Genomic DNA, 27,089 nt, shown 5'->3' with positions numbered 1-27,089 from the left:
AAATATTTTATGATCTTGAGTATGAGTTGCCCATTGTAGTGTGCTGGTGAAAATCTGGGGTCTTTCAAATTAAAGTCTAATGATTTTGTTGTAGCTTCTTTTTGTGGAAACTTAACATCTCTTTCTCAAACCTTTTGGCTCTTTTGTTCTGTGAAAGAGATTATTGTAAAAAGACTTGAAAATAACACAAAGTTCTTTTAACTTACGCTAGAACTTTTTAAAATTTTGAACCAAAGCAAAAGATTTGTTTTTCAAAAGCTGCAAAAATTTCTTCAGTCTCATTTTCCTTGGAGAATATGGGCACCTACTTGATTCACAAAGCATCTTGGCATTTGAGGCTTTAGCTATGATTTAGAATTGGTCAGGGGAAGCTCCCACTTTGTTCTGGTAGTATTTTAATAGATTGAGGAGATGTTCCAAGCTTTTACCCAATATTTAATGACAAACCTAATATATTATGGAGCTAATTCAGGATTCTTTTTTATAAATCTCAAGAACTGAGGGCAAAAATATGACTAGGAAGTACAAACAGGTCATTCTGAGGCCAGATAATTGATGCTGAAGGCAAGTCTCTCCCTGACTAATGTGTGTTTTTAAATCATGGTCTTTCTCATTCAGTCCACAACTACTGTATTCTGAATAGCTACAAGAGAGATTAGTTTACTTATTTTAAAGAAAAATATTTTCACATTTTCCATGTGTGAACAATCATCTGGTTTTGTACATTCTGAGGTGCACCGATTTCTGATGTTCTTAGTTTTATTATTTCCTCATATATATCAAATTATTACATTTGCTGTGAGTCTTAAATACTGTAATTTTGGGAATATACAGGCTGTTCATAGGTTTAGTAGGAGACTGTTGAACTACAAGGCTCATGTGTGTGCCTCTGTGTGTTTGCATTTGTCATGTACATATATGCATGTGCATGTATATATTTATTTTTTCCATGTTGCAGGTTTTTCTAGGTGTCAGGAATGTGATGGCACTATGGGGTCTGAAATCACAGAACACTCTAAAAAAGATATATGTGTTTCAAAGTCTCAGAACCAAAGATTATCTATAAACATAGAGAAATTTTGTAGTTGAAATGTGTCTTAAAGTTGTTTGCATCTCAGTTGCCCTTTATCTATAAAAAAAAACCTTTTAAAAAAGGCAATTATCACCTTTTGATAGACTTATCTTTAAAACAGTTGCTGTAAAGATCCAAGTCCTGTTTTATCTGCATCATAAGACCCAAGGAGATAAAGTAGAAGGCAACACTGAAACTATCTGGATAATTTATTTCAACAGGATGTACAAGTCAAAAGAAAAAGTTCCACTGAAGAATTTGAAGTAGAGAGATATTCTTCTGATTTTGTTCACTGGGTTACTTTTGAGTGATGGCAAGCAGTCTCCTGTGTGTTTAGAAGCAAAGTGGTTCTGGAGGACCTGACAGTGGCGCAGTAAATGCACTTCACAGCTGCTCACATCTTGGGTGCACATGCAGAAACAAGTGGGACCGAAAGATGAATGCAAGCCAGGAGGACAAGGAGCTATTTTGTCAAGAGATGGCTGAGATGGGCCTGTTGAACTATGTAATGATAATTTGACAATATTTTTGTGAGCAGAAGTAAACTTCCTATTTCATTACTTGTAAATACCTAGTGTACATTGCTAGACAACATTTAAGCAGTTACTAGGTATACCAGGCATGTATGAAAACACTTATTAATGTGGCACCAGCTTATTATGTGCTCAACACATCTATAATTTTCTTTCAGAAATTTTTGTTATTAATATTAGCTATACTTTTTTAAAGATATATCTAATCAGAAGGCATGAGGATCACCATATTATTCTGCTGAACTGCCATACCCTGTGGATTAAAAATAGAGAATAAGCAGTGGACTATAGAAAGTTCTTATAAAATACAGGAAGAATATTTGAAGTAATAATGCACTTGGAAGTTGCGACTGGCTTACAAATGCAATTCAATAAAAATGTAGGGCTGAGTCAGTGAATACTGTTGACAATGGAAAATTTTTGAAGATCTTTTTAGAGAGGATGGGAGAGAAAATAAATGAATATCAGGTCATGACAGAGGAAAGAAGAGGGAATTTAAATCAAACTATACCTTCTCAGTGGAATTAAATTCCTAAATTGACTGCAAAAGCTTGTGATGTTTAAATCATAAACATCTTTTCTTGGGAATTCTCTGCAGGTTTTCTGATACAGTGAAGTTTATCAAAGCAGGGACGAGGGCTTTGTAAAGTGATAGCAATTGAAGTGAGCACTGCCTGTTGCAACTCTGACCTCTCTGTACTCTTCAGTGGTGAGCAGCACAGAACAGCAGGGCCTGAGTCTGGGTACAGCAGTGAAACGTTATATGGGTTTGCTGTTTAGGAGTTTAATGAACAGAAGGGGTCAGATTTCCCTTGCAGTATGTGTTGGCATCTTTTTAATTCTGGAAATCTTCTTAACAGCCAGATGTGTTTGTTGTAGATCAAAGAAGCCTTTTGTTTTTAAACCATCAAGAACAGCATTCCTCAAAAAATGCATACTAAGACTTGCACACTAAATGAAGGAAAAAAGGCAGATATCTTCCTCATGTATTTCACTCCAGGATTATAAATAATCCCATTCCTGACACTTGCATGCTATCTTATGATTTTGTACATGGATTTTTAGTTTCATATTTATACATCAGCAATCATATCATGTTCTTGCTATTATTTTGATAGAACTTTTATGCTTCTATAATTGTATTAAATGGTCAGCCATATTGGTATGGTAGAAAACTTTTGGTTAGGATGACCTATACATTTGGGAGGGCTGAAGTTCAGAAATTTCTGTTGAAAAATATCTTGCTGGGGGCCTTTAAGACCAGACTGGAAAAGCAAAAATGGCTCCCTTAGTTGTGTCTGGTGAGGGCAGATCAGTGATGTTGGCCTCCCAGGATGCTTTCTAGCCCTACAGTTCTCTTGAAAAATGAAAAATTATGCATATTCATAGCTTATTTAACCAAAAGCAGCAGGAGTAAACTCAATTGGTGATGTGGATCTGCATGTTGATTCATATGCAGATGAGTCAATAGCCAAAAAGCAAGTAGGACATTATTGGTTGTGTTAAAATCTGAATTGTTCTGAATATAGCTAGAGAAATAATGCTATAAATACTTAATGTCTTAATTCAGATTTGTTCCTTAGCAATCATCTATCATTCTTCCAAAATGAAGCAGTCTAAGTTATGTTTAATAATTAAAATTTTAGAATTTATTGTGAAGTTCTGCTTTTCATATAAAATAAAAATTACAGCTTTATCAGTGGCATCTTTCATTTAACTCTTTTCAAACATTTTTTTACTAGCAGAAAAACACTGTGGATGTTAGAAAATTAAACTCAGATTTAGATCTTGGTATATCCTTGATATATCCCATTGTAATGGACATCAGAAACCAGCCCATATACAAGAGAACAGTAATATCGACTTTATCAATATAACTGCTGTATGCACAAGCAGAGGTAAAGCTCCAGAACACTGGAAAAATGCCAATATTCTGAAAGAAAAGATGTTTCTTTAAAAATAACGTATAAATTTTCATAGTAAACAAACAAGCAAAACACTGCTGTGCTTCTCTGTCTGAGAGTGATGGACAGGGTGAAGAGATCATGAAAATACAGAGGTTTCATAGCAACCCAGTTGGAAATTTTATTTTCTTTCTTATGTTCTCACAATTCTTCATCAACATTAGCTGCAAGTGCTGTCAATCTCCACAGGAATCTAATGGAAAAAGTGTTAAGAGTCAAAGAGTGCTTTTGTTTGGAATTAGGTATCCACCTAAAACAAAAAGGAGGTTGCATTGTTGCTGTAACTCACTTGTTGAGCAAGTTGAGAAGAACTAGGTTGGAGAGCAGCTTTTGGATGTGATAATAGCAAAAGTTACACCTGGCTCCCCAAATGTGCATGCGTAGCTGGAAGCTGGTGTTTCCAATTCTGGTTTTATTCTGTGTACTTCCAAGCAGAATTACACAAGAATCATTGGCTGTACACTTGGACACACCTTTGACTTTTTAGAAGAATTTGGGTCAGTGTTTTCTTGGAGTTGATCTGTTCATTGACAAAGCATGTGGGACTGTCCTCTAGGGGTCTTTCTTTCAATGCAGAGCATTAAATGAGCATGGTTTGAAAATTAATGAAAGCCTTTGCATTGTTGAGGAGAAGCGGCTCACACTGCTGTGTAGCCATGAAAGATCCAGTAAAGAGTGACATTTTGTCTCGTGTTCTCTCCATGTGCTGTGGCCAGCTTTAGCAATGCAGGACAGTCCCTTGCCATGCCAGGTATGGCTGAAATGAGGAGTGCTACATCTCTGGAGTTTGCACATGTACCTTATCCACTTGGAGAGAGGTGATCTGTGCTCTTAGAGGAAGCAATTTCCGAAATCTTGGAATTACTGAGTTCCTGTATAGGCAAATGGAGAACATTGCCACATTTGGGGTCTACATCAGCAGCTATATTCTCTAGAATGACAAAATCTTACATATATAAAAACCCCAAACAAATAAACTAACAAAATAAACCAAACAAAAAATTAGTGCTCTTGGATTCTCTGACAAAAATCTCAATATTTTGGGATGCTTTTGACAGCGGTATAAGAAGTTGGGATTTTTTGGTTGTGGTAAGTACCACAGGTATTACACCTTGGAGCTTTCCTTGAAAAACGAATCATTACTGAGAACACTTGAAATTCATGTGTTCTGATTGCCAGATACAATTCAAGTAGATGCAAGTGTCTGCACCACCTCTTTGTGGAAGCTCAGTTTAATTGCATTTGTGCTGCAAAGAACAAATGTTTGGCAAAAGATATGAACCCATTTTTATTATAGGATCTTGAACCTCAGAATTTCTGAGCTAACAATTTATTTCTGTGGTTTTCTATGACTTGGAAAAATAGTTTTATTATAGCCAAGATGTCTTTCTTCAGCAATTTTACGCTGAAACATCAAAAAACGATTGGAATTTAAATATTCAAGCAGTTCTAATCTATCATTATATTTTAGGCTTGTTTTTTTCCCTTTTCTATTATCCTTGAATGCCTTATTTTGCTAGTTATGATTGAAGTTGGAAGTTAATAGAAATTAGGCATTACTCAGGAGCAGAGAAATGGGCCCTGCTGCCTGTGACCTCTTTCCCACAAGTTTGTGAGCTTTATCCCCAGTTCCTTTGCTGGAGATCATCGCCTCCCAGCAGTGGAATGTTTGCAGTGAGCATCTTTAATGCAATGAACAGATGTGTGTAATAACCACTCAATGTTTTGCTAGGTTTTGCAATGGAACAGGTATGGTTGCTGCTCCTGCTGATGATTGAAGTGCTCCCAGTGACTGCTCAGTTCAATGGATACAACTGTGATGCTAACCTCCATAGCAGGTTTCCTGGTAAGTATTTAATAGACTTTTTTTTCTAATGGCTTCTTTATTGTCTTGGTTCAAAGCAGTGCTTATTTTTAAATACAGAGCTTTAAATCTGTCTAAGGCCTGGGGGTAGGACTCCAGATTAAGTGAGTCTTAACTGTTTTTGTGACAATGAACTTGCCTAATGCTGCACTTTACTTCCTTCTTAATTGCACAATGGGTCAAATTCAGCCTGGTAGCAAGGCAAACCAATCCCCTCACACCAGTGGGGCTTGACCTGCTTTTGCCAGTGCTCTAAACTGCCCAAGACATTCACCAGAGCTCATATTGTTGTAAATGTTCTCTAAAGATTTAATACTCTCACACTTCTAACTAGGTTTTCTTTCATGTTTAGGTTTTATAGTTTTCTTTTTCCTGGGTAAGAGAATATAATTATATCATTTTATTAAAATAAAGAAATAGGTATCTATTTTAAGCAAAATTACCTTGATGGCAAAATTTTAGTGCCTCGCTTCAGCATTAAGTCCTTGCTTAGGGACACGTGAAGCAATGAGTTTTGTCTATGGATGATGTATTTTCCTTCTTTTAAGAAAATGGGAATGAAGTCATTTTGGGGACATTGGATGCTCAGAGCTGTTAATACAAGGAGAAATAGAAATGAAATGTCAGTCTTGGTGACATGGTATCAGGGTTTACTCAGGCAAAGGATCCTTTAGTTTCTATTACATTGCTGATCCTTCCTGCTTGAGTTGTGTCGTGGGCAGAGTAAGAATAATAAAAAGAAGCCTGTGAATACTGTGTCTCTCACATCTTGTTTTTCTGAGATAGCGATTGACTTGAATAGTTCAGTAATGAACACTCAGTATAGTATTACACTGTAATACCTCTCCTGTTGTTGCTTTCTGAATAATAAAAGTTTTGATTTTTTTTCAGGAAGGGTCAGCTCTTTTATTAAATTTAAGTCAGCAGAAGGCAGAAAGTCGGTTTATTGAATCCCATGTTACTATCACACTGCTAGGTGTTTTGTTGGCATAAGGACCAACAGTGGGTTTGATTCTTTTCCACTTAATCAATATGAACATGAAGAACAGAGAAATAAGACATGCAAAGATCAAATACATTGTCTCCATTCCTGAGAAAATCACAATTTAGCTGAATATTTTGCAAGCTACTTTTTAATATATATATATTCCTATTCTATTAATAATAAATATATTCCATTTAGTGTCAATTTTTGCAGACTTGGCTCTGAAGTGTGCGTGAATTTTGCCCACTTGCTTCAGAGCTACCTTTTGAGTTTCTTATGTAATTGTGGCTTATCTGGTCCCTGTTTCAGGCTTCTTGAGATGTTTGCAACAGGTAGAAGGAAGTTTATGTTCTTCTTTCTCTGTTTTAAAATTTTTCTCTGGTCATTTTTTGCACCTGCTCCGCGCCAGTGTTTGTTTGCAATGTGATACCCGGGAATTGAATTCATCTCTTATTGAGGGTACTTAGGGGCTTCTTGCAGTTCTGTCTCATAAAAATGAGTCATATCAGATTCCATTTCTGCCAAATCTGATTGAATTGGGAGAAAATCTGTTTAGGTTACAGGCAAACAGATTTTTTTTTAAAGTAAATTCCAATTCACCCCTAACTGGCCATAAGAGCTGAGAGCAGAGTCCTACTTTTTCTTGTTTGTCATAAAAGATTCAAAGGCCAGGATTTAATCAACAGTCTTATTGTTGATGTTGAGAGCTAGGAAAGAAAAAAAATTCTGTTTGTTAGTTGTGCATCTGAGATGGAGGTAAAAGCCAAGAAGTCCTTTTGCCCCAAATTTGCCAGGTGTTGTTTTCAAAATGCAGAAATGGGCATATGCTGTGTAATGGGCTGGGGCCAGTGGAGCTGTGAGGCTGCTGAAGGTGGAGAGAGCCTCTGCAGGGAGAAGGGGCTCATTCTTCCTGTGCTGGCTTCCCCAGCACTTGGCTCAGGAGAGGTCAAAAAGGAGAACATCTTAAAACCAATATCTTCCAGGCTGAGATATTGTACTCACAGAGCCTTGTTATGGGTAGATTTTTCTTCCTGTTCCCTATTTGTTCCACACAAGGAGTCTTTATTGCTGTCAGCTGGAATTCCAAGCATGATGTGCAGATACTGGAGAAGCCACTGGGTGTTGAAGTTGTCTCCTCTTTTTCTTTAAATGTTGATAAGAAACAGGAGTTGTCTTCAACAAAGAGGACAAATGAAGCCTTCCTAGAGGAACCATGGAGCTCATCCATTTTTCATTTGTTTGTGCTTTTATCATTCATCGCTTAGGTGACTTCTTGCATAGGGAATAGTGCTGCATAAATAGGATGACAATCAAACAGAACTTTTGTTTCTGCAGTTTGCAAGTTTATTTTAGAGTGCAGGTATGCAATAGTCATCAGGAATGAAGGAAAAAATAGCCCCATTTTTGGTAGACTGAAAATGCAGCAATTTTTTTGTACCAAAGCTAGATTTGTTCTAGAGGATATATAATTAGGTTAGATCTTGCCATCATTCAGAAAGCTTACATAGGGAAAAAACTTTAGATCTGCATTGCAGTGAAGCATAGCTTTTGCAAGGCTTCTGGGACATAGAGCCATATCAGTCTGTCTCCAGTTGGGACATGCAGTTTTGATTCAGGGGGCTCTTACCTTGAGTTCATGTTGAAAACTTTGTAGGGACCGAGGAAATGTTGCAGATTTTTCACATACACTGTGCATTTTAATTTAATATCAAAGCAGGGATTTGATCAAAGAGGAGGTTCATGAGGAGAAACTGGTTTTGAACTACACAGGACATTTCATTCTTCCTCTGATGGAATGACTTTTATCAGTGGTGTTCTGTGGAAACTCTTCTCCTCTGAGGGTTTTTTGCTGCCTGCCCTGGGGTGAGTTGTCAATGGGTGGAGGGGTAACAGAGCAGAAGTGGGCAGTGGAGCTCCCAGCATTTTCTCCCATGAGTCTGTCTGTAATTCAGGATCGTCTCTGTTTCTGTAGGATCTGTGTACCTCTTGGGCTTTACCCTCTTGCTTGAGAGACATCCATGAGCACTTCTGGCTGTAGATAGCTTATGTGATTTGAGTCAGAAAGAAACCAAATTTGCCTGTATGGAATCTCTGAGGCCCTCACAGTTAAGGCTTCATCAGCTGGGTGCCATAACCTTAAAGCCGTCACTCCTCTGACTCAGAAAACCAGAGGCTTTTAATGCAGGAATGCAAATACTTTTTGCTTGTTCGTTTCTTTTAACTTATATAGGAAATATTTACCCTCCCAAATTGCCAACAAATGTGCTGCATATTTAGCAACTTAGAGGGCATTAGATCTGTTTGGGACTGGCTTCAGATAAATTTCTGCACAAAAAATGTTTTATTTCCAGAATGGACTAATTTGGCAGCAATAGTTCTTCATGAAATAGCGGGCAGAAAAGGTTAAGTCTGGAAAGGTTGTTTATCCTCCTCCTGTATCATGCAGAAGTTGGTTTTGTATGATAGGTCTCATCTCCCATAGTGTCAAATGATAATTTTGCAAGCAGTAATGATAAGTTAATTGGTAAAGTTATTATTCTGCTTTCTGAAAAGGCTTGAGGTGAGTTATGAAATTAACTGAGCTACTTTGTTACATCCTGCAATTTGTTATGATCTGTCTGTGCGTCAGCCCAAGGAAGCATAAATGCACAATTTGCCATTCCCTGTTTTGTGCTGGCCCCTCTACCTTGGTACACTCATTAAATGGATGGTAATAGTCCTCCTGCAGAGAAAACGAAGGCATGCTGCTTCCTGATCTTTGTGCGTTACATTAGTGGGATTATGATTGTGTACAAACCAGGAGAATTTCATGCCAAATCACTTCAACTCCTGTCTTGCCTCCAGTACCTTTCTGCCCAGATTTACACCCAGTGAGTAACATTTATCATGGCATTAGCTCAGGACTGAGTTTGGCCTGTTAATTTCTGCACTTGATTGTTTTGGCTTGAAAGCCACCATTAAAGCTGTCTAAATTAAACTACTTGTGCTGCTGTACCATGGGGGAAGAACTAGTTCATTGTAATGGAAATTTCATTTCCTCTCTGCTGTGACTACGAAGTGAAACAATTCGTTTTAGCAGGCTTAATGGTACAGTATTGACTGAAGTTGTTCTACAATTTTTAACAGCCCTTAATCTTTAAGCAGATGTAATAAATTAGTTCTATGAAGGAGTAATGTCTGTGTTTAATGCAATGCAGTATGTATTTTTGTAAAGTACTGGGGGGAAATGCCAGAACAGCCCCCCAACCATCTACAGGCAAAGAAGAGCTTAAAGAAGAGCAATGTTAGAGCTTTAAAGCAAGACAATCTGCTGCTTGTGTCTGTATCTGAACCTGATGCTTTTCTATTCACAACATAAAAGTCTTCAAAGCTTTTGAATAAAAGGTCAAATTGGCAAAGACACTTTTTTTGCTTTTCAAAAACTGATCAGTTTTAACAGCTGCTTCTTTCTAGGTCTTTTGTGTTGTCATAATGCACAGAATGAAAGACTGCAAGATGCTTTGTGGTATTGATCATAGTCTTTCAAGAGCCAACTGATTTTTCATTAAAGCTCAAGTTGATGGTTCTTAAAAAAAAAACCCAAAGCCAAAATCCAGGGAAAACCAACTTTAGAGAGATCATAATAAATTACTCTGATATGCTGTTGATTGTACTTCAAAGTCTGCACAGCCTGAGACTGTGATCTCATACGAAGTGGACTCCAGACAACTCAGAAAAATGTAGCCAGTTTTCATGCCAGAGTGGGCTGGGAGGTAGAGCTTGGCCTTCTCTATTTCTCAGAATTGCTGGAAATTTCTGTTCCAGAGGGGGCTGCTTAATCAGACTCCAAATATTTGAACACTTGCTGTTTTCTACTCTATTGCAGTGTTTCATTTTACAAATGTGCTACTAAAAGATTTGCTGTGGGATTAATATATTTCTTGCTTGTTTACACTATGTTACTATATTAACTTGTGTTTTTTTCTTCAGCAAAATGGTAGAGTCAGATCTGTTCTTCATACTAATGCAATTCCTACCTTTATATTCTAATATTTTCCTGAAACTGGAATCTGAAAATTTATCTGATTGTAAGTCACAATGCTAGACTAACTGCTACAATAGTTGTGTAATGATTTCTTCAAATCTTACAATGTCTTTCTCTCTGTTTTTCTTGCAGCTGAGCGAGATATCAATGTTTTCTGTGGAGTACAGACGATTACTATGAAGATAAATTTTTGCACAGTTCTTTTTTCTGGTTATTCTGAGACAGATCTGGCACTGAATGGGAAACATGGGGATGCCCACTGCAGGGGCTTCATCAATAACAACACCTTTCCAGCAGTGGTCATTTTCATCATCAATCTGAGTACTTTGGAATCTTGTGGAAACACCTTAGTGGTAAGACCAAAGCAAAGTGAAATTATAGCATGGCTATGTATACATAGGATCAAATGAATGCCCTTGACAGCATTGTATCTTCCATAGATAACATTTACTTTGTCTTATCCAGTTGGAAACATATTGCATACTCAAAGAAAACCAGAGGAAGCTGGTGATTTATAATCTTGATTGCTATTGAGAAAATATGATGGGGGACACATTTGTGCTCTGACTAGAAAGTGTAATTTTTATTTAAGTATTTTTTCAATGGAAGAATGAGATTATTCCAAGGTCTTTCTAAAAATCTTGATGACCATGCCTTAAATTTTGCAGAAGTGGAGAGTTTGATAGTTCATGTGTATCACATTGAGCGAAATTAAAGTACCAATGAATAACTTAAAAAAACAAGTTTAAAAATGTGTTATTCTCTCCAAAATTCTTATTTGTACTTGATGCCTGTCAGTTTTTATAACAAACCCCCTGTTTTGTTTATAATAATTTTGCTGAAATGTTTGATATGCTCTGTGACTTAGGGTGAGTTTTCTTTTAAAATTTCAACAAAAAAACAGTTCAGCCAATTCAAGACTCTTTTTTTCCAGCTGTAGCACCTGTATGACTTGCAGTAGAATAATTTTCAGGGAAGCAACTTCTTCCTGTTCCTGTGTATTTGGCCACCTTGTAAACTCTCTGATCTTGCTATTTGATCATAATCGTAAGAGATTGATGTTTAAAAAACAAAACAGAAAGACCCCCCTGTCTCATAAGTCCAAATAATTGGAGCTTCCCATGAAGTCCCCCATCAGGCTGCACTGAATACAAAGACAAAGCAGCTGCTAAAAATATAACAAAAATATTCCCCCATCCTCTCTGTTTACTCATGCTGTGCCCCCAGATGAGGACAAAAATGGAGCAGGGAGCATTTCTTATCATGTTCCCCACACTGGAGTTTTACAATCCCCTACATTTCTTGGCAGTGTTTCACAGCAAAGACCTTCAAGCTAATTTTCAATAAGAGTAAAGGAAAGACAACAGTTCAGGCAGAACTTGTGTAAAACTCATGTCTTTCTGTAACACAGCAGGCTCAGCTTTTTACTTTATGGGAGTAGGGTGGTGAGGAAGTTAAAAAAGCTTTGGTTGACTGTACTAATTTAGCCTGTAATGTTCAGGCAAAACTCAGATCCTGGAAAATTCTATTTTCGACATTTTTGTGCCATTAAAAAAATTATTAAGTATACTATGGGCAAAATGCATGCCTGTTTCTGTCTTTTAGGTTTGTTTTTGATGGACAAAGAAATCAAAATTCCATGCATCCTGTGCTACTTACTGCAAAATGCTACAACTCATGTGCACCTCACAATGATTCTTCCATAATGAAATGGTTTTTTAAGAAACCATGTGTTTTAAAGCTACTGAGAACATCTGTTTTGCTAATACAGTTGTACAAAAGAAATGCTGCAGTAGAAGTCCAGTGCCATGCTAATTTGCCCCGTTGTGTCTCTGCCTACTGAGAAAGGAATTTGTGCTGTTCTCAGTTATTTTCAAACAACCCCTTATTCAGATCTGTAGCTACAGATGGAGTGGGGCTGGGCTGATACCAGCAGGGAAGTACCCCTCACTTTTCCTGAGGACTGTGTGTTCTTGCAGGCTATGCACACTCTGTGAGCTAGGCAATACAGAATAGCCCATGGATGCAATTCAGGTTGCATTGACATTAATTTTGTACTGCTTTTGAGCTCTGTAATTTCTGACAGTTTATATTTAAGATTTAGAAATATATACTATAAACAAAGCCACACTCAAAGTTCAACTATTTGGCTTGTATCTGCTTATAAAAGTACCTTATTTTTGATGTGTCCAAACTGAAGCGCAACAGTGAGAGAATATTGTTTCTTGCTTGTGTATTGGCCTTTTTATTAGATATAGAAGCTCATTGTAAGATAATACTTTTTAACAGTAATAGAAATGTTGCTTTAACTTTTCCCAATAAGTTGCATAAATTAATTGGGAATGTTGAGAAAAAAAGTACCTATGAAAAAATATGCTTCCAAGATTCATAATTCTTTTCAAATATTGCTCAAGTCTGTTCTAAGAACAGTGACTGTTATATGCATGATTCCAGGGAGGTGAAAGACAGAACACAGGGAAGATGTTATTAAACTAAATAATTTTTGAATGTTTTAGTGACGATATTTCAGGGTAAATTATGGGCTAAACCATCAGTGTCCTTAAGTTCTTTTGCTCCACAGTTAACTTCAGCTAATAAAAATTTTCTCTCTTCCTCAATAGGTATCCTCAGCTCGAGGTATCAATGCTTATGGAAATACCTCAGTGGTACAGATAGGTAATGTTTCAGGCTATATTGACACACCAGACCCACCAACGATTATCAGCTATTTGCCTGGGCTTCTATACAAATTTAGCTGTAGCTACCCACTGGAGTACTTGGTTAACAACACCCAGCTCGCTTCGTAAGTGCTTTTTTGTTTCTGTGTGTTTCATCCCCATGGTTGTCTTAGCATGTATATGTGCAGGCCATAACAGCATTGTCCGTGTAGCAATTTTGGCTGTTTAAGAGTAAAGGAAAAGGAAAAAGCACCAAAAGAAGTATTGCAAGGAAAAAGAAAATTCTGTAGTGTCATTATACAAGATAATATAATTTATGAAGACCTGCTGTTATGAAGAGACCCTTAGATAATGTAAAACTTCCCTTAAAATTCAGGTTTTCTTAAAAATTATAGCAGAAAAAAAAATCTTCATGAAATAGAAACTTGTAAATATAGAATGCAAGAGAAAATATTTCCATGAGTAAACCTTTTACATCATGTCAAGTGAGTTCCTTTTTGTCACTTTGCCTCTCCACTAATTATTTTACTGATTTGTGTTTCCAGTACCATCCATTATTTTCTGCATAGTTAAGACTGTTAGTATTTTCACTATAAATTCCTGTTTCTGAAGTTTATAACCCAAATGCATAAATTAACTCCTTGTGATATGACTCATTGGGTTTTTTTAATGATAAAGCCTACTGAAGTATGCAAAAACAAAAATAAGGTATCTTTCTTCATGATGGTTTTTGGTTTCTGGGTCTGTTGTAGGTCATCAGCTGCTATTTCTGTGAGAGAGAACAATGGTACATTTATCAGCACTTTGAATTTGTTGCTTTACAATGTGAGTATAAAGCACAGTATGACCTGGAATGAATTAATCTCTGTGCTATGTGGTTACAAACTGTTTTAGCAGATGAAAGTATAGATTCATAATTTGCTGTTTTCTTCCCACTCCCCCCATGGGCCAAGACTTTCTTCCAGGCATCTTTCATCTCTGAATTCCTCCTTTCTTTTTGTTTGCATGTACCTGCTGTCTTGTGTTTATATGGCTGGTCTTTGAGGACAGGCACAGTCTTTTTGTCCTGTATTTATTCAGTTCCTCAATTCACAGCTCTGGCTTTCAGCTGGTAGTGCCATGTGACCAGTCAATTGTAGCCATAACAATCATACTCCAGAGTGCATTTTGTTTGCATTTATTATGTTTCTCTGTATGTCTATAGGTGCTTTGTGCCTAAACAGAGAGCACTCTGTAGAATTCTATAAAATTATTCCAGACCTATTCCCACAGCAATGAACTGTAGCACTTTGGCTGTGGTATTTTTATGTTCAAGCCTCATCAGAGTGTTTCAATCATCTCTGGTTGTTGTGAAGGATGCATCAGTTCCAAATCTATATCCTGATGCATATGCTGCCTTAAGGTGTGGCCTTTAAAGATTTAAAGGGTTAATAATTATGACAGTTTTCATCCAATGCTTCTTCCTTATGTTTTAGATAATTTGAATATGCATTATTGTAAAAACTTTTACCATGTAAATGGGTTGGTGACACTGAAACATGAAAAATGCAAGGACCTCTATTTAACATTAATCCCTGAAATTATATTTTTGTGTTGATTAAAATTTTTACTCATACATTTTAAATACCTGATTTAAATATCAATTTTTCAATCTATCAAGCATCATTTTTTGTAAATTATGAATCCGATTTTTTTTGCATTATTATTCATGCCATCGTGTTGCTGAGTTATAATTCATGCAACTGATTTAAAAGTCAATGCTTTATGCTTTGAACATAATGAGCTATAAATATTGCAACAGGACATTTTTCAATGGCATTCTCTAAAAATCATGTTTGTTTGAAAGAGCAGAGCTCCAAATAACAACCTATAATCTGTTAAAATGATGATTATAGTTCTCTCATTTTTAAATAAACCTATGATCAAAAAGATGGGGCAAAATGAAGAAGGCAAATTTCTCAGTCAAACCAAGCATTGACCACTGCATGTTGACTGCCTTTCAGGGCCCAGTTCAGCAAACAGCCAGGAATAAATGCAGTTGTTGCTCATATTGAGCACATTTTTCCCCTCAGATATCCCCAAAAGCCAAATGTGCTTTCATCCTGCCCACCCCTGTAAGTTTACAAGCTGACCATGACCAGTGGTGGTAGCAGCCAATGACTCACCCTAATGAGTAGCACTGTCAATGAATAACACTGCTAAGGCTGGCAGATTCCAGTGGCGGATATGCCCTTCTGCTTCACCCCCCAGGGCTGGATAAATACATGGACACCTTGTGCACTGCCTGCATTTTTCCCTGTTGGAAGTGCCTCTGGACACCTGCTCTCTTGTGGGCTCACTTGATCCCTGTTAGTAGTCCTTGTTTTGGGCCCCAAGGCTCATGTCCACCCTTGCTCTTAGTGAGGGGATATGTACAGATTTGTCTCTTGACTGCAAGCTGTTTTCTCCAAATTTACCTGTAGGATATTTCTCAACATTGACTCTTCATCTTCTAAGCCTACCTCTGTCTTCTGTCACAAAGTGTTGTTTAGATTTACTTTGTGATGCCAATACATGTCATTGTTAGGAAAGACAAGAGTTGTTATGGTAGACTCAGAGTTTAATAGCAAAATGTTTAATAGGCTTTCACAGAACCTAAGTGGCTATGTGCTTTTATGCCTTTTTGCAAACGTCTCTCTAAATGAATAAAAACTACTTTTAAAGAATAAAGAGCAACTATGGAGTGTAATAGTGAGGGTCTTGCACTTTTTAATCAGTTGCAAAATGTGGCTGAACTGTTATAGAAATGTATAATTAATCTGAAAGAAGGCAAACCTACCTGAAGCCCTCTGATACTGCACAGATTAGATATTGGGCATGCTGTTAATTTTGGCATTTGAAAAAAAAATCACTTGGTCTCTGGTGTGAACACCTTTGTTGCTGTCATTTGCTGCTTGCCATGGTCTCACTTGCCGCAATGAACCTGGTTGAAATCTTATCTACCAGTTTTTTCATAGATATTGAGTGTTTTGAACTTTCACAAGAGGTCTCAACATGCTGAGTCACTGTGCTATCTGTATTAGCACTAGTTTGACAAAGGTGACTTTACCAGGTAGTGCATTTTGATATTCTCAGTTAATCTCTGTTGCACATATCTCTTTCATTGCTTTGTTGCTCAGGTGTAAAGTGGTGTTAATGGTTGAGATTTTGAACAAAAAGCCCCAGTAAAACAGCTATATTTAAGAAGTAGTACATGGGGAATTCCCAACTTTTATGTTGAATACAGCATTCTTGAAACAGCTCTTTTGAAATACTAGAATTTAAATGAAAATGTTTGTTACTTGTGATTTTCAATAAGCCACTTTGACAGAAACTACACTTTGGCATAGCAGAATGTCTTTGTTCTCCTGGACTGTAGTTTGAAATATATAGCATCTCATGGATAATATTCCTAACTCCACTAATTCAAATAACTTTACCAACCTTTCCTGGGAAGGAATGCAGTGGAACAACCCAGTAAAGCTCCTCTATTAGAAAACTAGAGTAGCTCCTCTGTGTGCCTGTAAGCTCTGGGAGACTTACTGAAGTGGCAATGAATGATATGTTTTCTTTAAACACTGAGCCAACCACCTTGTTAAATAATATATTCTCCCAAATTGTTGCATGGGGCAAAGCCAGTCTTTGCAGACAAACTTGTAGGCAATTTCTCTGGCATTGCTTCTTGCTTCTTCTCTTGCAGAAGATGAAGTAGCAATCATTCTACACAGAAGGGTCAGAAAAATTGCTAAGAACTCAGTCTGGATACAGATGGGTTGTTAAAGTGGAATTTCTGTTACAATTGAGGCAATGTTTGTTTTACAGGATTCAACCTACAGCCAGCAACTCCTTATTCCAAGCACAGGTTTACCTTTGAAAACCAAAATATATGCAGCTGTAAGAGCAACCAACCTTGATGGCAGGTACCATAGAGGGTGTTATTTCTTGTCTTGCTTGCTTTCCAGCTCTTGTTACTTAGCTGATTTAGAAGCATCTGTCTTTCCTCATAGCTTTTTGTATTTCAAAATAATGGTTGGTGTTCAGTAATCACTGCTCGCAGCTGGAGGGTGTCAGGTCCTTGGCAGTGAATGCATATTTTGCTGCAGTTCTCATTATGAAAGTTTTCCTGAATTAGACTTTAAATCCTACATAGCTTTCTTTTTAAGAATAGGCCTCTGTTGGACCAAGAGAGAAAATCCAGGGCTTTTAAAAGTGGGCTGGTTTTGATTTCTAGTCCTTTGTGGCCATGATTTCTGAGAGGAGGTGTGCAGTGTGTGTTGACTTTGAAACCAAATAATTTGATTTATAAAGTTCTGCTGTAATGTTGTGCTGTTTAATCTTGTAAGTAGTTGAAGAAACAGGATGCCTGGCATGTGACCTGTTTAACACAGTAGCTCAGTTTCACTGTAACAGCCTGCACTACCTGTTTGTATGCTTTTCTGTGCTGTCCTTACATCTCGCCTCACTCACACCCCCCACGCTTGCACTGCCAGCTCCCCTCATCTATCCCTTTGCTCCCTGTGCAGGTGGAATGTTTTGATGGACTACTGTTACACCACACCATCTGGCAATCCTAGTGATGATCTTCGGTATGATCTTTTCTTCAGGTAGGGCCTGTGCAAACCCAGTGTTTTGTTGGTCCTTCTTTAAAAAAATAATTATAAACTTTTTCAGTAGTGGTGTCCTAAACTGCCTGGAAAGTTTAAGCATTATTAGTAGGCCGGACCAAGGGCTAGGCTTATAGATAACATGTCAGAGCTTCTTTTTGGGTGAACATAAATATAGAAGCAGGTGCCAAGTTATCAGAATTATGAATGTAGAAAAGCATATATCCAAAGTACTTCTTCCAGAGATAACATAAACACTTAAAGTGAATGGCTAAACTGGCCTTTATTTTACCAAAGTTGAATGTGGTGAATGACAGTGATGTAAAACATCAGAGACTTCAGTCCAGGAAAGTAGTTAAGCAAATTATCAAATATAAATAGATGCTGCTACTTCTACTCCCAGTAATAACATTTATTTGAATTGGACCTTTGAAAAACATCCTGGCAATATCTCAAATTAAATTTTATCCATGACACCTAATGGAGAGGTACTGTCTTCATTTGGAGCTACCTGTCTATACTAGTTAGCATACCTGCTTCTTGCTTCAGGTCCCAAGTTTCTTTGAGCACTGGAATTAAATGGTACCTTGGTTATAGCTGTGGTGCTGCAAAACAACACAGTATTTTTGTAGGAATGTGTTTCAGCACAGGAACCTGCAGCCTAATTGTGCAGGCAGATTGTGTCTGCAGATATTTTCATTTCCAAGGAGCTAAAGTGTTGATCTTGCTGCTTAAGCTATCATATTCCCAGCTAAGAGCTTCAAAATACTAACAGAGCTGCTCATCCCGGTTTCACTCTTCTCTACAAAACCTAGCTGTGACAAGGACCCGCAGACAACCATAATTGAGAACGGCAAGAGTCAAATGGGCCGGTTTTCCTTCGAGGTGTTTCGCTTTGTGAAGCACAAGAACCAGAAGATGTCCACAGTCTTCCTCCACTGTGTGACGAAGCTGTGCAGAGCAGATGACTGTCCCTTTCTTGTGCCAGTAAGTTGTAATTACCTGGATATAAAACAGGCATCATGGAGTTCTGCATACAAGTGTTGTGGAAGTTTGGATGGTGCAAAATGAAAGCGACTTGTAGAGGCTGAAGTGAGAATGTTTTTTGTGCCTGAAGGAATGTGAAACTACTGATGAAGAATGTGGAAATGAATACTGTCATCTGGAGATAAAATAACACCAGACCTGCAAAACACAGGTTATTGAGTGTATCAGAAATTACCTCTTTGCCCTGTGATCCTTAATTTTTAAAAGTAACAACTTTGAGGTGGCTTTAAGGTTGATGTTCCTAGTATAGTAGTAAGGTATCCATCATCATAGTGGATGAAGATAAATATCTTAGAATATAGTTTATGGAAAAGTTAATGCTATAGAAAGTGCTGTTATATTGACAAGGAATATTTGTGGAAGTTTCTCACAGTGAGAAAAAATACCATGCCCTTTAGAGTATATCATCTCCTTTATCATCTGAAAACTACTCTTGTGATGAAGTTCATGATGTTATGTCTATTTAAAATTAACTAATTTTAGGAGTATCAGGAACAACAAAGTTTGGAAATGGAAACATTTAAATAAACATATAAACACAAAGTTCTGTGCTGTCTTCAGAACACTGCATTGTTTCCTACTGAATGACTTCCCATTGAGAATTTTAAGCGCGGTCAGTTCAGTATACTCCTGAAATTTTGTATGTTGTTTATATTTTTATGTTAGAAATTTACATAATTAATTTTGCATTCAGTTTATATTCTGAGCTTTTTGAAGTTCTTTCACAAGAAGCTGAAACTAAGGAAATGCTCCTGTTTGGAGCATGCTTGAGTACCACAGATTAAGGTAGATGGTAGGTTACAAATGTTAACGGCGCACACCAGATGAGAGTGCTGGGGATTGTTTTAGTCTGTCATTGCTATTTAGAACTCCATGGAAGATGTTCAAACTCTCACTCAAGAAGCTTGCTAGAATAGGGATTGTCAAGCAAAACAGATTTGTTGGGGAAAACTGTCTGTAAACATAGCTTTGGGAAATTAACTACTGAAAATTTAATATACTATAAGATGGATCTTGTACACAACAGCAATGTAGCTTTGTAAACAAAGTCAGGCAAAATAAAATGGGAAGCCAGGCATTTATAAGATGCACTTCTAGGCAATATTGCAGATATTTTTATTGCAAAGTGATTTAATGCATACTAAGAAATAAAATCAAAATTGTAGTATTCCTTACCAAAGAATTCATATTACATCAGGAAGCACAAAAAGGCCACAGTTGTGTTCCACTCTGAGTCTGTGATTGTTTTGATTGACCACTCAGATCTGCAGCAACAGAGAAAGAAGAGACACTGGTGGACGGACGACTTGGCGCCCTCCGAGCACATCGGGCAATGCTGTAATCTCTGCTGGCCCCATCATTACAAGGAGTGGTAGGAATAAGCAGTCTTTCTCTAGGGACTGCAGGAATTTCAGAAACCTGGGGAAATGTTTTGCAGTTTAATGTAAATTTGCAGTCACTTTTTGCTGAGTATTTTTTTACTACTACTGAATATTTTTTACGACATTTTTTACTACTTTGTTTGGTAGAAATTTTGAGCTACTATTTTTGTTTGGCTCTCACATGCTTCTTCCTCCAATAAAATCACCGTGGGATACTGTTACGCATATAAGGCTATTATAAAAGTCCAGACTCAGTGGGTTGACTTTTTTTTTGGTCAGATTTCACTGGAGATAATAGAATTTAAGGCACTGTGTTCAGTGTTGCAATTTAATTTGGATGGATAATGAATATTCACTGTCACTTTCTATTCACCATTTCTTCCAGCTTCCCTCTGGGTTTTTATCTACATGTTGCTTCAAATTAATGCACACTATTCTTAGATTCAGCTATAAGAAAGAAACGGGACAAAACCATTGTAAATTTTAAACAGTGGGAAAAAATCCACTTTTAATTGAGGGTGAAATTCCATTACTTTCATTTTTATTGCCAATTGTTTTAGGAAAAAAATAACAGGCAGCTCTAAATGTAACCTGCAGTCTCTGAAAAAAAATTTATATGACTGCTGTTTAAGTTTTAAAAATTACAAATATTTATAAGTAGTTGCAGTTAAGCAATTTATTTCAGCAGTCTTAGGTTTAGGATGCTGAGAGTAGGACTGAACCTGGTCTAGGAAATCTAATTTAAAACTTGAGAATAAGATCCTTCTTTAAATACCAAGTAGTTGTACCTGTATATATAAAGAGAGCAACTGACCCTGCAGAAGGGGGAACCACCTAACAAGCGACCATTTCTAGAGCAAACAGGCTCTGTTATGAGCAGCATATCTGCAATGAAAATGAGTGATTTTTTTATTATACATGGTCCCATTTGAGTTGCTGCCATCTGATTAGTCAAGAAAAAGTGAGAAGAACTAACTTCAAAGTTGCATACATGAGTACATATGGGAAATGAGTGATGGATTTGCTCAGCCAAACAAGCGTGCTGGAGTAATGCTGCCTTAGGCAAGGAATGGAAACTAGATACAGCTTCTTATAGCACCCCTGGTAGATAACATAGCTCATGATTCAAATGCTAGGGATGCTATTTTTACAATTCAAAAATTAAAAAAAAAAGGATACTGATCAATTATCTTTAAATATTGTATAGCTTCAAGCAAAGAGATCTGATGGATGTTTAATGGCGCCAAAGAAAGTATAAACAATTTTATAATTTCATGACAACTCTTGAGGTTGTTTAAATAAGGCTGAAAAAGGAAAGTAATTTTTAGGCATATTCTAAAAGTGGGTGGATAAAGCTTTTTTTATTTCTCCATCTTCATAGTGTGCTTTTGGAGCATTCCACTCATGCTTGACAGAAGGATGGTTTAATGGGAAGTACTTGAAAAAAAAATGGAATTCAATTCTAAACTCTGACACAAATTTAATGATTGGCATTGGGCAAGTCCCTCAATCTCCCTTGCATTTCCCTTTTTCTTCTGGGTCAGAAAGAGGGGAATTAGTCCTGCTGTCAATTCCCTTTGTGAAAATAAACTTGTAAGAACCAGGAGGATTATGAATACTGTTAACAAACTAAAAGGGGAAAGGTCATGTGAGAACTTGACCAAAACTATCTGGATGATGAATAATTTTGGATAAATTTGGAAAATTTTGGATAATTTTTTAGAATTTAGGTAAATTTTGGATGAAGAATACCAGGGTGTATAGAAGTGCTTACACTGTTTTTAAGGCCAGCACTGGCCTAGCTTTAGCACAGATACATTTGTCCCCCCATGGCCTGTCACCAGCTGCTCTGATGCAGCTGCCTTGGTAGGAACAGAAGAGTGCTGCTGCAAAAGAGTGCTGGTCCTTCTCCTGTGTGTTTCTGAACTCATATTTCTAACTTTTGGCTCTTTTCAGAGAAACGTTATTCTTTTTTGATAATCCAAAATTAGTCATTACAGGAGGCACACACAGAAGAAAATGCTTTAGTCTCTGTATGGAGACAAAGCAGGGACCTACTTGTGAAGTTAAAATTATGTAGCTTTTGATGGATGTCTCACTTAAGCTTGGGAGACAGCTGCTCAAAACAAATGTACATGTGAACTGTGCTCACAGATTGCACAAAAAACCCCCAAAACAGTGACAAGAAATGTAATTCTGAAATGGACACTGGGAAGTAAAAACTGAAGACAAAATACAAATGTTAGCCTGAATATAAAGCCACTATGTAACTGCCAAGAGGAAAATGAGCACGGCAAAAAGAGCTTTTTTGTAATAATTTATGGTTGCTGACATATTTTTTCTTGTAAAACTCAAGGTTTTTCCTATAGAGCTATTTTATAATATGATTAAATGAAGGGGCTTGCATATAACATTGTGCTTATGCTTCTGATGTTACTGAGGGAGACAACAGGACTGGCCACCTTTTCAATTAAGAGATTCCTGATTAAAGGTGGTGTTGGTTTGTTTTTCCACAATTTAAATTTAAAAATTTAAATTAATATTTTAATATCTCCTGATATTAAAAATGAAGCAATGGCATGCAATAATGTTATTGTCCATATTTTAACAGAGATGCTAAAAGCTGCTAGTCAATGTGGCAAGTGACCTGATGTATTTTTAAAATAAAGATACAACTATTGGCTTTTGTCTTGCAAGAGGGGAGGAGGTAGTCATAGGTATTTTAAAAATATGACACATACCTCTTTTTTTTTAATATAGATGAGACGCCAACCAACAATTCACAGCTTGGTAAGTTAATCAGAATTTCCAGAAACATAAGAGGGTTTATGAGGGAAGCAGAACTGAGGATGAACCATTTTGATTAATATCTATGCACTGGGATTTTTTTTCCTTTTTAATTTTGATTTATGTTTGTTGCTTAAATGAGTGAATACCAACATGCTCTGAAAAGAAAGCAAGTGGTAAGTATGGAATTCTCAGTTTAATTTGTGCACCCAACACCATCTACACTGAAATTTTAATTCCTGTGATGAAATTGAAATGAAGATCTGATGCTACAATATTTGAGGGTGAAGGGTACATTATAGCCACCAGATGCAAAACCAGACTTAAACAGTAAAATTTTCCCATGCCACACAGGAGTAGAGTGGAAAAATTGTTGTTATGGTGCTTGGTTCTAGCTGTTGTTATGGTCTAGCTTGGTTCACATCTCAAAGCCAGAAGGTCAGAGCTTCAGCTCCTGTTATCCTAGTGTTTAACCTCACAGAGCCTGTGGAAAAACTTGGATAGAACTTGTGCCCTGCTAGGGCAGTGAAGGAAATAGGCTGCAGGGCAGTTCAGTTCTTAAAGTTTTAGGGTGCTTTTCCTTTGGGCACTTGGAACACTTGTTTCAGCCTGTGTGTTACTGTTCTCTGCTGGTAACAAGGAGTGGCTGATGGCTAAGAAAGGATGCTCAGGTGGTACACTGGGCCATTCCACCTTGTATTTCTTCATAACAGGACTGAGTGGAACAAAGAATCCATTCTGTCCTCTGAACTCGGACGCTATTTGTTCCTATCTTTACTCAATTAAGAACATATAAAAGCAGTTGCTGTTCTTGTCTGTCATGGAGAGTTCTTCCTGTAATTAATTGTTCCCTGGTGTGCTCCTACCCATGGATATAATTAAAATGATAAAAAGCAAATTCTTTATTTGCTGCACACAGTTTGCTGTGTTGATGGCTGCTATGTTTCCTTCCCATCCAACAAAAGAAGCATCCTCTCCATCCCAGAGCAAAAGCCTTTCCTCTGCCTGTTGCTGCCTTTGTGGAGAGCGCAGAGGTAGAGTGGGGTGAGGTTGCTGCTGTAGCAGCCAGAAAGCAGCAGAGTGTTGGGAAGGGGAGGGTAACCAGATCAACAGTGCTGATTTCCTTTCAGCTTGGGTGAGGAGGGTGGGATTAATGGTGTTGAGGGCAGGGGGCTGCTTCTGGGAGGAGCAGTCTGCTTTCTCACATGAAGACTGCGTTGTCATTTCCCCTCACTCTCCACCACTGGCAATGGCCAATGCTCATTGCTGCTCAAATGCTTTTTCCCCTCCTGCTGGAAAACACAGTACTTGATGTGGATGTATGTGGCCTATTATGTCAGAACTGGTCCATGAGCAGCTTCCTGATCTGCAATAAGTATTAAAAATGTCACCTTTCCTACCTGAGAATTGATAAACATATTAAGAAGCCCTTTCTGAAGGTGTGCAACAAGCTTCCAGAATGTCCAATGTCCAGTGCCAGACATATCTGCTGATTTATATAGACCTCGAATTGAAATGTAGATAATGACAGTGGGGAAGAAATCTTTTAATTGACTTGATTAGGCCACCAATCCTTATACATCTACATTGATAGTCCTTGGATAAGTTCTTGGATAGGTCCTTGGATAATCATAGTCTTTCCTTGAGTAACACAGGTCAATGTTGGTCACTGGCAGATGAGGGTAATGCCTCAGAAGGCACACGTCTTTATTCCCCAACATGATTAATATTGAAAGAAAATATACTTAGATAAGCTTTATCCAAGTAGACAGGTACATTCTGAGGTACAGCTAGTTTTAGTTCCTTCATTTCAATTATACAGTATATTGGGTGTTGGAAGGGGAAGGCAGAAGTGTTTGGCACTCATGAGAGATAAAGGCAGATGTCACCTGAGAATTTTTCTTCTCCTTGCAGCTCACCCAAATGGACCTCCTTTCCAGATGAACACGGTCACCAGTGCGCTGATTTCAGGCATTGTCGTCCTGGGAATTTCAAGCATTTTCTTTTTTGTATGTTCTCTAACCCTTCTGCACAGAAACTGGCCCAGCAGTACAGTCCTGAGCGGCATCCGAAACCCAGTTTTCAACTGAAAGTGATGATTTGTTTGCACTTTTTGTTTGGGGTTGCCTTTCTTGTCTGTGAAGTATGATTCCATTAAAAAGTAAAATTAAGGCAACACTCCAGTGATATCCAGCTTCTGTTCCAGCTATTCTGTATTTGTAGATTTGATAGATGATGTTGTGTAGGTGAGCAGCAGTGATGTTGGTAACAAGCCTAGAAAATGTTGAGAATCTCAATTGTGTTTGCGATCAGACTGCATGACATTTGCCCATGAATGTGCTGACAATAGAGCTCACATCTTCATCTGCTCAGTAAGGTCTAAAAGCTGGAGAGGCTGCAGATGAGAACCTTTCCAAGTATGCAACTTTAATACAAAGGCTGACATATTCAGGAAAGTTCATAAGTTCATGAACACCTAGTAAGATAAGGATAACTTCTTTTTTGGTATTACATTTTTCACAAATACAAGTGTGTCTCAGGAGGAATTTGTTTTCAGCTGTCTTTGCTAAAAATGACCTAAGAGAGGCTTGGAACAAGTGACTTTTACTTATTTGTAATTTCAAAGTATTTTCTTAAATATATCTTTCATTGGCTTATGGAGGTATCATGTATCAAGTATCACCCAAACTTTCCTCACAGAAAATGAATTTTGGTGCACAATTTGGCAACTGAGTAAAACTCCCAGTAATATACTAATTGTTAAGGGCAAGTTTTGCCCTGTGAGTTTTCCAGCTCTCAGATAAAGCTTTCATTTCCACATGAACAGTCATCAACCAGTGCTTATTTCTTTAGCAGATCTTCTGCATGAGTTAGACTTGTTCACTGCATGGATGAGGGGAAGAAGGCAACTAGAAGGATAACAGGCTACAGGCAGTACTGCACTGTTGCCTCTAGTTATTCTGATGAACATCTGACTTATCTGAAGTGAGTGTGAGGGGCAGGTGCCCTCAAACAGGAGCACAAGGCAGTGGCTTAGCTGTGTAGACAAAAATGCTGGTACTAGAGAGGCCACCATGGGCACAACATATTAAGCTGGACCGGATAGACAGTTGGGATTTTGGTCACACATACAGCAGTTAAATTCCGTTTTTCGTGTACTGTACATATTGGCCTAGAAACACCTCATTGATATTTATCATCATCCTGTGTTAACTGTGTCTGTGTCAGAACTGGCTAATGATCAGGGCTTTTTGGCTCTCAAGGCTAAAGACAAATACAGTCTTGTTCTCAGTTTTCTCTGACCCTGCAAATGCTGTATAAAGGCCTGTTGTTTGCAAATTCCACTGTGCTGTAGGGCGGTATCCCTAACAACAAATACTGTGCCTGTTTTCCTCCAGTCTTAATACCTCAGAAACATTTTTGCACTTCAGGGGTTAGGTCTGATGACATGTAAAACACGATTGTTTAATAAAATTAAACATTTCAGAGTGGATGCTTTGTCTGAACTGTTTTCCTTCCCCTGTCCAATTGTTACTTTTTACATGCTTCCAGGAACCTCATTCTACAGAGGGAAAACTGCACCTGCTTTTTTAAGTTGGTTTGGTAAGAGCTTTCAATATACAGGATAAATTAATATAATTATAGATTTACTGACCTTTAAATGAGTGTGGTAAGCTCTGGAGATTTATATTGCAGCGTGGGGATAAATAAATTCAGATAATCTATTTTAATTTACTAATAAAGACAACCACAAAAATCCCATTAAAGTAATTGCTACTTAGTAAGGAGCAGCTTTTAGCTGCTTTAGCTGCTTTCAGCTTTAGCTGAAAGTTTCCAGTGATGGAGATAGCCATTATCCTTAGAAAGTTGTTTCAGCAGTTAATTGATCTCTTCAATACTTTTAAAAATGCTTACTAATGTGAATATGCCCATTTTAACTTACCAGCCATTAAAAAATGTCAGGCTTGGGTCTGCTAGAGAAAGGGAGAGACCCTTTTTCTAACACAAATCCCATTCAGTTTGGCTAAGATCGCTGAAAAAGAAAGTGAATGGTCTTAGAAGCAGAAAAAGTTGCTGATATGGTATCGTACTTGTTCTGTTTGATTGCTCTGTGTTTCTGGAAGACATTTT

At 37.5% G+C, this 27,089-nt stretch overlaps 1 protein-coding gene across 1 annotated transcript in view; it reads left to right on the top strand.

The window, feature by feature from the left end:
- The window catches only part of ZPLD1 (zona pellucida like domain containing 1), a 72,977-nt gene extending 46,520 nt beyond the window's left edge, over positions 1–26,457 (top strand). The window contains exons 3-12 of the mRNA XM_074536068.1: positions 5,302–5,415; positions 10,575–10,795; positions 13,064–13,245; positions 13,873–13,945; positions 16,961–17,058; positions 17,662–17,742; positions 18,558–18,729; positions 20,053–20,161; positions 22,932–22,961; positions 24,873–26,457. Of these exons, the coding sequence (XP_074392169.1) occupies positions 5,310–5,415; positions 10,575–10,795; positions 13,064–13,245; positions 13,873–13,945; positions 16,961–17,058; positions 17,662–17,742; positions 18,558–18,729; positions 20,053–20,161; positions 22,932–22,961; positions 24,873–25,048 (1,248 nt within the window). The 5' untranslated portion in view covers positions 5,302–5,309 and the 3' untranslated portion in view covers positions 25,049–26,457. The remainder of the gene's footprint in view (positions 1–5,301; positions 5,416–10,574; positions 10,796–13,063; positions 13,246–13,872; positions 13,946–16,960; positions 17,059–17,661; positions 17,743–18,557; positions 18,730–20,052; positions 20,162–22,931; positions 22,962–24,872) is intronic.
- The last annotated feature ends 632 nt before the right edge of the window (positions 26,458–27,089 follow it).

Source organism: Zonotrichia albicollis, chromosome 2, assembly GCF_047830755.1.
Source record: "Zonotrichia albicollis isolate bZonAlb1 chromosome 2, bZonAlb1.hap1, whole genome shotgun sequence".
Classification (NCBI taxonomy): Eukaryota; Metazoa; Chordata; class Aves; order Passeriformes; family Passerellidae; genus Zonotrichia; species Zonotrichia albicollis.
This window is presented reverse-complemented; position numbering and strand designations above follow the sequence as displayed.